At 45.0% G+C, this 13,159-nt stretch overlaps 1 protein-coding gene across 2 annotated transcripts in view; it reads left to right on the top strand.

The window, feature by feature from the left end:
* Window positions 1-977: 977 nt before the first annotated feature.
* The window catches only part of MAP2K6 (mitogen-activated protein kinase kinase 6), an 81,587-nt gene continuing 69,405 nt past the window's right edge, over window positions 978-13,159 (top strand). Inside the window, exon 1 of one of the 2 annotated variants that reach the window (XM_083427909.1) lies at window positions 978-1,418. In XM_083427909.1, the coding sequence (XP_083284035.1) occupies window positions 1,403-1,418 (16 nt within the window). In that variant the 5' untranslated portion in view covers window positions 978-1,402. Of the gene's footprint in view, window positions 1,419-2,746; window positions 2,996-13,159 lie in introns of those variants that run through there. The other variant, XM_083427910.1, reaches the window with a different exon arrangement.

Genomic DNA, 13,159 nt, shown 5'->3' with positions numbered 1-13,159 from the left:
GTGCTCAGCGCCCTCCCTGCAGGCCCCTACCTCTGTATCACTAGGGTGTGGCACTGAGCACACTAGCTCCCACCCTCTGGACTCTTATCCCTGAGCTTTACTCAGGTCCTGGGATGAGAACTGTACATGTGATTGAGCTCACATCTACACTATAGATTTCAAGCAAATGGCTTCCTCCAAAGAACCCGGGAAGTGTAATTTGTTGAGGATGTTGGGAGCTGTAGCTTTGCGATCAGTTCTTGTGATCCAGAGTTGGAAGGGACCCTGATGGTCATTTAATCCAACCCCTGCAATGTGCTTGAAATGCATGGCACCGGGCCATACTTAAAATCATAACCGCAATATTTCTAATAGCAGTGAAGTAGAAATCAAAAGACCTGAGATTTAGCACTGGATCAACAAATCCTGGTTCATCCGCCAGTCTTTAAAAAGTGACCTGTAAAAGAGAACGCAAAACAACCTGCATTTTCAAAATATTGTCACCAAACAATACAGAGTGCCTCAATTTAGATGGCAGGAAAGTATTTATTGAGAGAAACACCACTGTTTATCTTGGGCAGTGTGTCTTGTTTGCATGTATGTGTTTAGACTAAAAGCTTAAGGCAAATTAATTCAGAAGATGCTCAACGGCTAGTCATGCTGATATTTCTGTATATCGAAAATATTCTTCCGAAAGGCTGAGCATTCCCTGGTATATGTACTGCTATGCGAGGCGTGGGGTCGCCACTGTTGGAGGCAGACTGCTAGACTGCAGTACGGCAATTCCTATGTTATGAAACTGCCATTGGATAGACACGAAGTCTCGCAACGTGGTTGCATGCTCGCTCTGCTAGGCAATGCTTCTCTGCAGCTTTCCGATTACATAGCAGAAGACTGTGCGCGGCCGTTTCCATTTCCTGCTTACATTTTCCAGTGGGATCTGTGCGGCCCCGCTGCACAGCGGTCGCCTCCAAGTAGATGGCTCCGTGTATCTTAATCCCACCCACCTCCCTTCTCGAGCATGAAGACAACGGAGTCTCCTTAAAGAAGCTCTCAATGGGCTATCCGGATGAACTACATTACCCACAAACCAACGCGCTGCTCGTAGAAAGGACGTCTGCGCACTAAGGCACTCGGATCCAAGTTTGGAGCTTTTAGCTGCCAGTCCTGGCCCATCATGTAGGTGCAGCAGAGCCTTCCTTACCATTGCAATAGGGGGTGAAAACCCAGTTTGCAATCTGTTTTGCAAGGTGTGCAATTGCAGTTCCTTCCTCTGCAAGGAGATCTGCTGCAGGGAGTCAGAAAAACTCCAGTTGCATGAAGACTGAGCGCTTGCAGTTTTCATCTTTGTTGCAAAACTAGCTACTGAAGAGAGAAGGCAAAGTCTTTTGTGTTCCCCTCCCCCATCAAAGCAGAGGGGAAAATGTCTCAGCCGAGAGGTAAGGCTCCGACTTGCGTTCCTTGCAGATATGCAAAAAGTCGTCCATGCATTATGGAATTGCATGCATGCAATTTGGGGGATGCAATTGCATTTTGAAGTTTGAGGCTTTGAATAGCTCTCAGTTGCATTTCCTGTTTAGAATGTACCTTTTCCCCCCCCTCCTTGCAGACACACACTGGCGCGCGCACACACTCACGCACATACACACAGGCACACATAGTTCCTGTAAGGCAGGGCTTGCAGTTCAGCTGTGCATTGACGTTATTTGCATTCTTCTGCTGGGATTACAGAGCTCTTTTTTTGCCTTTTGCACAGTCAGGGCAGATAAAGGCTTTTGAAGGGCTTATGCATTTAGGTGCTGTATATTTTCTTTTTTTCTTTTTCCAAAAAAGGCGAAATGCAAATCTGCAAGACAATTTACCTTGCAAATTTAAGCCAAACTTTGCATTTAAAAAATAAAATAAAATTATCTGGAGGAAATGGAAGGTGAAACTTGAGTGGAGTTACTAAGAATTAAATATATGCCTCTGTTTCTATGGGAAAGTATTGTTCTGATGCCAATGCTGAGCTCATTTTCCACAGACCTAACCCCCCCTCGTCGTCGCAAGCTGTGCGTGTAGTTTTAGGAATGGATTTGAGAAAGTTACGCAAGGAAGTCTCCTACGTTTTCTTATACTGGAACACGGATTTCTTGGTTTGGAATGTGTAAATGGAGGCAGAGCAGATCTTTTTCTCAAAAGTACTGGAGAAGGTTCTGTGTCCTCCTCAGGCTGGCAACACGGTTTAAAAGATGGGCAAACGTGGAAGGATAATGGACATGGAATAAAAATGTAGACAAGCGTCCCCTTCAAACTTTGTAAGAGTAATGTTGAAAGTGGGAACTACTGTAGCCATCGTGCGTGGGTCTTGCAGTTAGGGGAGGAATCTAGTTTTCTATGCATGGGATATACGGATTCAGTTTTCTGGGTTTTATTACATTTTGCATTGCAAATATATGTGTTACAGAGGCTGCAGGACTTGTGGGTTTGGATTCTGTGCACAGTGGTGCAGAATGCATTTTGGGAAGCCACTTGTATGAGTTCCTTTATCGACGACTTCATTTTTTCCTCGAGGGTGGTCGGGAAAGGGGGCTAGAGAGGCATTGGGTGCTAATCGCAGTGTTTAATGTCAACCCCCCCTTCCCTAGTTGCACTTTGTGGCGGCTGAATTGCATAATTTATTCCCTATTTACTGCAGTCCTCTCTTCGGGCCAAATGGAGGCTGATTGGAAGCTCTCAGCAGAAAAGAGCCCAATAAGGTTTTTTTTTTGCCAGTCTAAAAGGATGGCTAGCAGAGAATGTGGCACTCTTCCTTTCCCTTCGGATCCAACATGTTGATCTAGTTAGCAGCCAAGAGGGGAATCCATCATTTGATACACGGAGGAGGAAAAGGGGAGGATGTGAAAACCTGAATCTCCCTCCTCTTGCCTTGGAAAAACTGATTAAAGCTGGAGGAGAGAGACAGTGAAAAAGTACTCCTTTTTTTGAGGGACTGGAATTGTCTAAATTGAAGGGGAAAGTGCACCAATTCATTCAGGTTAGATCTTGCTTTCATTCAGTTTGGTTTGCAGCCAGGATCCATCATCTTGTCTGGTAAGGCCATCATTTCCCAGCCTAGAATTCCGGTTTCCTTTCCAACTCTCATTCTGTCCACGTGAAGCATTTCCATACATATATTTAGATGTGTAGAATGCAATTTTCAAGTAGATGAAGTTGTGTGGTTTTTTTAAGGTACAGTACTATAAAGAACACAAATGAAGCAAATGTTGGCTCCGAAAACCTCTAGAGACCTTTTATTTCAAAAGGATAAGGGTGTCTGTATGAAGCAGAAAGTAAGGGGTAGTGTGTTAAAACTGCAGAAAGAAAAAGGCCTAATTTTGAGGGTTGTGGGGGTAACTGTGTACAGTACACGGAACTTCAGATTGTAAGTTCATTGGGGACAAGGGACTTGTCTTTTGCTCAGGTTACCCTGCAATGTTAACTAGTGGGTTGGACAACCGGGGGGGGGGGGGGGGGAGTAAAACGCAAGGGTTACAAGGCTTCAATATAAGGGAAATACAATTGCATTTACTTGATATTTCTTTCAGCCGAGCATGAGAACTACGGGATTCTGTGGATTGTTTTTGAGATACTGTGAGAGATGCAATATTTTTAAAATATCAATACACCTTGACAACTGTAATGGCAGAAAGGAATCTTCCTTTGGGTATGTTTTTTTTAAACACAAGAGATTGATCAAGGTAAAGGACCCCAGGATGGTTAAGTCAAGTCAAAGGCGACTCTGGAGTAGCAGTGCTCATCTCGCTTTCAGGACGAGGGAGCCAGCGTTTGTCCACAGACAGCTTTCCGGGTCATGTGTCCAGCATGACTAAACCACTTCTGGTGCAATGGAACACATGATAGAAGCCAGAGTGCATGGAAACGCCGTTTACCTTCCCGCTGCAGCGGTGCCTATTTATCTACTTGCACTGGTGTGCTTTCAAACTGCTAGGTTGGCAGGAGCAGGGATCGAGCAACGGGAACTCACCCCGTCGCGGGGATTTGAACTGCCGACCTTCTGATCGGCAAGCCCAAGAGGCTCAGTGGTTTAGACTACAGTGCCACCCATGTCCATAGATTAATAAAAGGAAAAGCTAGCTCCCTGCCATGCAAATGATTATTCAGATACAGTGTCCAAGGGGCTGTCACATGGAGGATGGAGCAAGCTTGTTTTCTCCTAAGACCTGAACCAATGGCTTGCAAGTTACAAGAAAGGGGATTCCGACTAAACATCAGGAAGAACTTTCTGACAGGGTGAACTGTTTGACTGTGGAAGAGATCACCACGAGAGATGGCAGACTCTCCTTCCTTGGAGGTTTCTAAGCAGAGGTTGGATGGCCACCTGTCATGGATGCTTTAGCTGAGATTCCTGCATTGCAGATCACCCTTAGGTTACCTTCTAATTCTGTGATTCTGTATCTTTTTTTTATTATTACCTAAATTGTGGCATTTATTTGCAAGCTGCTGGTCCTGACCCAAATGGGGAAAGTTGATCATGTGAAACGTTTGTCTGGGTGCCACCGCATTCTGCTAGCAGAAGCGCCAAGGCAGACTACATAAGGGGGACTTATCCATGGGGCAAGCCAGTTCTTCTGAAATGGCAAGCTAATCTAGGACTGTTGGCATACGGAGGCATTTCCAGGTACCCTCATCTCATGGTAAGACGGATTTAAGTGGTACTTAGCTCTCAACAATGTTGGAATCCCCTCCCTTTAGTGCATGGATAGCTCAGTTGGTTAGAGCAATGCCAAGGTTGCAGGTTCGATCCCCATCCTATGGGACAGCTGCATTTTCCTGCATTGCAGGGGGTTGGACTAAGATGATCCTTAAAGGTAAAGGTAAAGGTACCCCTGCCCGTACGGGCCAGTCTTGACAGACTCTAGGGTTGTGCGCCCATCTCACTCAAGAGGCCGGGGGCCAGCGCTGTCTGGAGACACTTCCGGGTCACGTGGCCACCGTGACATCGCTGCTCTGGCGAGCCAGAGCCGCACACGGAAACACCGTTTACCTTCCCGCTAGTAAGCGGTCCCTATTTATCTACTTGCACCCGGGAGTGCTTTCGAACTGCTAGGTTGGCAGGCGCTGGGATCGAACAACGGGAGCGCACCCCGCCGCGGGGATTCGAACCGCCGACCTTTCGATCGGCAAGCCCTAGGCACTGGGCTTTTACCCACAGCGCCACCCGCGTCCCTAAGATGATCCTTAGGGTCCCTTTTTTTTTGCACATTCATCCTCACCTGTGCTTGTGATGCACTCGAATTGTTTATGCATGATGGCGCTTTCAACGCCATTTGCACATGCAAATATTTCAGGGTGATTATATTTCTTTGGCTGCAATCGGTCAGTGCCCTGAAGTTTCCTGCTAAGTATCTACAACTTTTTATACTACAAATCCTTTACAGTCATATCTTGGTTCTCAAACGCCTTGTGACTCAAACGTTTTGGCTCCCGAATGTTGCAAACCTGGAAGTAAGTGTTCCGGTTTGCAAACTTTTTTTGGAAGCTGAATGTCTGACGTGGCTTCTTATTGAGTGCAGGAAACTCCTGCAGCCAATCTGAAACTGTGCCTTGGTTTTTGAATGTTTTTGGAAGTCGAACGGACTTCGGAACAGTTTCCGTTTGAGAACCAAGGTACGACTGTAATAATAAGAATAATACTATTTATACTCCGCCCATCTGGCTGGGTTCCAGCAAAATATAAAAACATAATAAAACGTCAAACATTAAAAACAGGGCTGCCTTCAGATAATGTGCCGAAATGTACCCACTTATTTGATGTAACCACTCCCGCATAGTTCCTATTGATGCCAGGCGCTGGCATTCCATTGTGTGTGGAAACGAGTTCTGGTTTAGCCCTGCAACCGCAGCCTGAACCCAAACCCTTGAAAGTGTACAAATAGAAGCATGGCATCATAGTGCAACTATCTTACACTTAGTGTAGAGGTGAGCAATTTTTTTTTTGGGGGGGGGGTGGAAACACAGAAAACAGAATAGGTAGAGTTCAAGTGTGGATGCAGCAACGCAGAAAGTTTAGAAAGTATAAGAGAACAACTGAGAATGTGGGCTGATCTGATAGAAATCCGTTTCAGATGCCCTACTAGTGGCATAGCGTTGTTTGCTGGTGCCCAGGGCATGCTGGGCGGGAGGGTTGTGCTCACACTGTGCGTGGGGGGCAGCCTAGTTGCTGACGCCATTGGAGCGACTCCACCCTCACCAGAGCAAAGTGGGGCTGTGCTGAATTGCCTGTTGGCCTGCACAGGGGGGAGCCTGGCTGGCTGGCAGGACCCTTGGCGGGCAGAGAGGAACATCGGGCCATGCCACGCTGGGGTCACCTGCGTGGGGACGTCTCCCTCCCTGGCACTCCCCACGCTATGCGCCCATGCCCTACTAATACATCAGTGCCATGTCGCTGCATACAGCTACTATTAAACAGCAGTCTGGAGGGGGCCTCAATATGCCTTTAAACCCTTCTTGAACCTGGAACACTTCACAAAGGAGTTCAACAGGTGTATGGCAGCCGCTTTGAGCTACGAAGTCTAATAATGCCACAGACAGCACTTCTGAAGGGGTCGCGAGGTTCTCTTCTTGACTTTAGCTCTTTGCTAGTTCCGTTCGGAAGAGCTGGCCGTGATTGCGTTCGGTTAAGTTTTGCTTTGCTTTCGTGCGCAATCTTGATCGTGTAGCTAGTGTTAAGGCAACGCGAATGACTATTTACAGAACTGGTTGCGAGAGGTTAAATACTGAAGTAATGCTCTCCATTGTTTTGTGGAAGGATAATTAGTTCTGGGTGCTTGAAATCGGCACTTAGCTGGAATTAGTCACTGAAAATGATCTCCAGGTAAAAGAGCACAGCAAAGGTTGAGCTCCAAAGTGCCCTGTGCTGGAATGGAAAGTGCTTCAGCTCATGGGGGTGGGATGCTGGGAGAGAGAATAGGAGCTGCAGACCTTGTGCGAGTCTTCGAGGTGCATTGAGTTCCCCTGACCTTCAGGAGAGGAGGCCTTTCGTGATAGGGAGGAAGGGTGGCAATGGGTTTCGGCAGGTCCTGTTGCACGCAGGGTATCCCCTGTGAAACCTAGCCGTGGCAAATCAAGAGCAGCATCTGCCCAGGTGAAGTTTCTTTGCTCATTCAAAAGTGGTCTTTATTTCACTGCTTATAAATATACCTAAGAAGCCACTTCTGTGGAAGCCCTGTGTAAGGGCTGCTTCTGCAATGGGCCTCCCTGCCTCCTCCCTCTGTATGCCCCCCGACTGCAAAATAAGTGGCTCCGAGGATACCCCCCCCCCCACTGCCCAAAACAGTGGAGGAGAGGAGCGATTGTTAACATCTGGCAAGCTGATGTAGTTGCCCAGACAGAACGATTGTCTTAGCTTGATGTTGAATTCCACCCAGTATGATGGATGCCCCATATTGCATTACTGTATGTTGATACAGTGGTACCTTGGGTTAAGTTCTTAATTCGTTACGGAGGTTCGTACTTAACCTGAAACTGTTCTTAACCTGAAGCACCACTTTAGCTAATGGGGCCTCCTGCTGCTGCCGCGCCACCGGAGCACAATTTCTGTTCTCATCCTGAAGCAAAGTTCTTAACCTGAAGCAATATTTCTCGGTCAATGGAGTCTGTAACCTGAAGCGTATGTAACCTGAAGCGTATGTATAACCCGAGGTACCACTGTAATTCCACTCTACATCAATTTCAAGTTGGGGCGGAAGAATGGCCAACAAGAACATTAAAAACAAGCTTAAAATATTCCGTACTTAGAAAAATGTGAACCTCTGTGACTTGTGGAATAATTAAATGCATCCTTTTCCTTTTTTTTTTTAAACAGTTGACAATGTGTTTGGTCTATTTATCCTCCCCTCCGCACACGGAATAGGTTAGAAAAACAAAAATAGCAAACAGGAGAAGAAGCCTTCTTCGTTGTTTTCTGATTTGTGGCTTCTAATACGCGTCAAGATTTTGCATGGCTCAATCCCATTTGGATGTAACGACTTGAGAATGTGTAGTGGAATTCTGTGCAAGATGTGAACAGCATCTGCTGTCTTTGAAAAGTAGTAGAAAAACGGGATCCATTGCACGCATGCCAGATTTTCGTTGCAGCCGTGCCTCTCGGAATAATATTTTCTTGTAGACTGCCATGGTGATGATGTTTGTGAAGGGCAGTTTGAAAATTAAATTTTTAAAAATTAAAATTAAATGCTGGTAACCCACTGCTTGCCAGTTGCCAGGGACTGATTTAGTTCAAGTCTCTTATGTCCCTGAAGAGGGATCTGGAGCCTAGCTCTTTAGGCAAAGTTCCATCTTTCTGACTCAAGTCAGGCATGAGGTTTCAGAGTGTGTACTTGGCACAGTGACTTCTGGTAGTGGGACCCCAGTTGCATCAGCGGACCCTGTCCTATGCTGTTGACGCCCCTCTTGCAGTGAGCTTACCAGGGTGTCTGAGGGCTGTTTGAATTTCCCACAGTGCCCCAGAGTGATGCTCACAGTACTTGCCGCTATTGGGCATCAACTCAGTGTTAGAAACTCAGATGTATAAGCTGGGTGCCAAATGGCTCCATAAGCCAAGGTTGCAGTTGCCAAAACAGATTGTCTAGTTGCCATTTTTGGGGCCAGACAGCTCAAAAGTTGTATTTTTCGATTTGACTTTTTGATTTCCGAAATCCGTTCTGATTGTGCAGATAACATATAATGGATAGAATTCTGCAGGATGTGTTGTTAGTGTGTGTGAAAACAGGCAAGATCCAAGTCTTCCCATTCATTCCCCTCCAGATGGTGGAGACATCAGGTACCATCCTGGCACCCGGACACTTTCACTTGGTGGGACGTGGTAGCTAGCCAGGTACAAAATGCTTGGAAAGAAACTATGGCTTATCATACTGTGCAAGTTGGGCCAGCGAGATCTATGAAATACACAAAAGCACTAGATTTATTGCAGACAATATCTTTTTGTATTGTGTATTCCATTTTTGTTAGATGCTATAAACTTTTGTAGGAGAGGTGAAAAATGTTTCAGGTTTATGGAATAATAGTGGGGAATAGGAAGGCATGAAAAAGCAAAAAGAAGTTGCTTAAGTCCACTTACGTAACGTGGGCACAGATCATGTTTATTCCACTTTTGTGCGTTGCTGGTCTTATGTCTTGGTTGATATATGAAAAAAGGGTGTAAAAATGTTTTTTTGACAATCATACGCTATAAGACCTAGAAAACTGCAAATAACCTTAATATCATTGCTAACGATGATTTACAGAAAATCCCTTTGCTTATTGAATTTGTAGCTTCTGACTTGCATGTGTTGTAATCTGAGCTAATACGTTTAGCAAAGGTTTAAACTTCATGAGTTTACTCTGTAGATGATTATTGGAGTTGTTTTTTGCTGCTAAAATCTTCCTTATGGCACGATAGGGATGCTGAACATGTTTGACGGAATCACTGAATGTATCTGATATGTGGTTGTTTTTTTGGGTGGGGTGGGGTGGAGGGTTTCATCCAAGCCTACTACTACCAAGCCTAGTTTTTCCAGAGGATCACTTTTGCCCACCCCTATTCCTCCATTTATCAGCTGCTAAAGCAAAAGACGACAAGCTATCCCATGGTCCCCTATTTAGAGCTAGGGGACTAAACATATGGCATGACTTATGGGGCTGGCTTTGGCCCAAAGGATGCCAGTTTCTGATCCCTAGACAAGTGGCTTCTATGTTCTTACATGCTAATGTGTAGTTAAATATACGTTAAAAGGCTGCCTGTAACCCTCCCCATTTCATAATTTGTTTTTTATGATCTCCATCACTGATACTGGACAATCTTTCCACTTCTATATTGCTGAAATACAAAGGTCCCGTCCCCCCGTCTCATGAAGAATAATACAGTGGTACCTCGGGTTAGGAACGTAATTCATTTCGGAGGTCCGTTCTTAACCTGAAACTGTTCTTAACCTGAAGCACCACTTTAGCTAATGGGGCCTTCTGCTGCTGGAGCACGATTTCTGTTCTTATCCTGAAGCAAAGTTCTTAGCCCGAGGTACTATTTCTGGTTTAGTGGAGTCTGTAACCTGAAGCGTATGTAACCTGAGGTACAACTGTATATATTTTGTTTTAAGGGCAGAACTGAACCTCTTTCATATTTAAATAATAATATTTGGAGCCATGTGGTGTTGGGGTGTCCAGAATTTAAAACCAGAAAGCTAAGTTAAAGATTGGAGAGCAGAAAAATATCTCCTAAGCTGCTCACCGCCTTTGGAATGCAGAGTGGCTTGGCTGCCTAAATAGATATTGTTGCTTCGAGTTCATTCTGCCAAATGATTCTCACACCAAATTTTGATGTTTTGCAATGGGAGGTGGGGATGGGTGGGAATTTCCTGAAAGTTTGCGATCTATTCTCTGCGTGCGTGTGATGCAGAGAGCCACGAACGTCGTTCTCGTATGCGTGATGCCCTCTGTGTTTCTTGGCAGGTGCCAACTCATCTTGGAGGCGCACCACTGGCAAGAAACAAAACATTATAAAAGCCTTGCTGTGCGCCTTAGTGGGGCTTGTATACATATAACAGCATGAGCAGCTTGTGGGACATACTTAAATATGTTGCAAATGAAGCTAGTGCACAAAAATATTACATTAGTACACTTGCCCAAAATGAAAAGAATCTCCTGTCTCTTTTATAGCCTCCTTGCCTGGTTGTCTGGAGGAAATTCTGCAGGGAACCGGACTGGTGGCTGTTTACAAGCTTTCAATATTGCCTTTGTTTTTCATTAACCACACAGGTCTTGGAAAAGAAAAATCCTGTGGTATTATATCAGGTTGTATTGGCGACATACACAGAGATGCCATGGGAACTGTAGCAGTTTTCCACAGTGGTCCTTTGCCGTACATGTGATTCTGGAGCTTTATTTTTTAATTTTTTAAATAAGCTGCATGCAGTGCCTGTAATGAGACAGTGGCTACAGAGGGTGCAATTATACTTCAGATGGGTTTTAGGAAATCTTTATTTTTTTGTGACCAGCTGGTTGTGCAGTTGTTTGTGTCCATGTCTATATCTACATGGAATTGAACCCCATTGAGTTCTGTGAAACTTACCCTCAGGAAAGAACAGGGCAGAGAAAGAATTTTCCTTCTCACTTCGGCTATTCCATAGTTCCATTGCCTTTTGCTAAACGTAGGTAAACTACTGTTGTGTACTTCTCCAGGGTTATGGGGGAAGGTTCACAGGTTTCAGAAGAGCAGTTTATAAGGTGTTCCTCCAATCCAACCCCCAGAAACCACGTGGTAATTGGATTATTACCACTCTTCCCTTTGTATTATGCAGTGCAAAGGCAGCAGGCATTTGGTAATGAACCTGTGAAGTGGTTGAATGAGTGAGCTAGCCTGCCTCTAGATCCGGGGTCAGCAACCTTTTTCAGCCTTGGCCGGTCCACCATCCCTCAGACCATGTGGTGGGCCAAACTATATTTTTGGGGAAAAAATATGAACGAATTCCTAGACCCCACAACTAACCCAGAGATACATTTTAAACAAAAGCACACATTCTACTCATGTAAAAACACCAGGCAGGCCCCACAAATAACCCAGAGATGGATTTTAAATAAAAGGACACATTCTACTCATGTAAAAATACACTAATTCCCGGATCATTCCGTGGGCTGGATTGAGAAGGCGATTGGGCCGCATCTGGCCCATGGGCCTTAGGCTGCCTACCCCTGCCCTAGAATCCTGTGTGTGTGTGTCTGTGTGCGCACAAGCCATGCCCTCTGCCAATGCACAGGTGGGGTCAATCTGAAGGGGTCCCTGTTTGTTCATAGCTCCTGTTCTACAATTCCAGATTCTGTGTAGCTCACCCCATGGATAAGACGTGTAGGGGGCAGGCTACTGGAGCTGACAAAACAACAAGATGCAACACAAGAAGGTCACTTACGAAGCATAAGCAGGGTACTTATGAAGATGATAGCAAGCAGTTCTTGCAGGGAATTGAGAAAGCCTGCAAAAGACGCTCTCCAAATATTGAGCACATGCTAATGATTTCTTAAGGAAAAGGAAGCTAGTGCTGGGATTTCCAGCTGCTAAAAACAATCCAGTTGATTTGGAGCTTCTGCTAATTGATTCATTAGGCCTGTTTTGTCTGATGCTCATATATATTCCTTGTCTGCCTGTCTAGAAAACGGCAGCATTTAGATATAGAAAAAATAAATGCAGAGCTCTTTATTTCCCGGGCCTGTGCAATGTGAAATTGAGCCATTCCCTTGGAGGTTGGAGGGGTAGTGGTGCTCAATTAAAATTGGATTGTTATTAATCAATCCTACAATTATGATTTCACCAAATGGCTCTGCTAACTGTGTTCGCTTTCCTAGGGATATTGTCTGTGACCATGGCATTTCCCATATTAAAATTTTCAGAAAGAACTGCGATTTCTGTCTGGTGCTTAATGGTGGGTCAGACATTGTGAGCCAAGAGTAGAAGTGCAGGGAAACATATGTAGATGTTAGTCGCTGAATTACTGGTATGGATAGCATTCAGTGTTCAGAATTAGCCAGGTGCCAGCCAGACCCATTTTGCACCTGACCTTTGACCACTTGTGACCAAGTGAAGATGTTTGGGCTCCAAGATGGCACACGGCATCTCCACCATCTGTGGATCACTGGATCTGTACTGTTTACACACACAAATACCTCCTCCTGTAGAATTCTATCAGTTACATTTTACATTTTATCTGCACAATTGGGATGAATTTCCGGAACCCAATTGCTTTTCTGTGCTGCCTTGAGCAGGAGCAGTCACCATTAAGGAAAAGAGGTTGGAATCGGCCAATAGATACATGGACTGGATCAAGTGACCTTCTTTAAATTCTCAAAGTTCTTTACATAGTAGCTCAAGGCTGTCATCTGAGATAGTCAGATGTTTAACTGAGAATCAATCACAGTCAGTCCACCGTTTGAAAAATAAGACTTTAGAGTGGTCTTGCCCCAAAATGACAACTGCAACCTTGGTGTATTGGAGCTATTTAGTGCCTACCTTATACAGTGGTGCCTCGCAAGACGAAATTAATTCGTTCTGTGAGTTTTTTCGTCTTGTGAATTTTTCATCTTGCGAAGCACGGTTTCTCATAGGAAAAGCATTGATGGTTTCCCATAGGAATGCACTGACGGTTTTAAGAAAAAGGCGCAAGATGTTTTCGTC

The sequence above is a fragment of the Podarcis tiliguerta genome (assembly GCF_965153285.1).
Source record: "Podarcis tiliguerta genome assembly, chromosome: 2".
Classification (NCBI taxonomy): domain Eukaryota; kingdom Metazoa; phylum Chordata; class Lepidosauria; order Squamata; family Lacertidae; genus Podarcis; species Podarcis tiliguerta.
The sequence above is the reverse complement of the archived record's forward strand: the minus strand, read 5'-3'. Positions and strand labels throughout refer to the sequence as shown.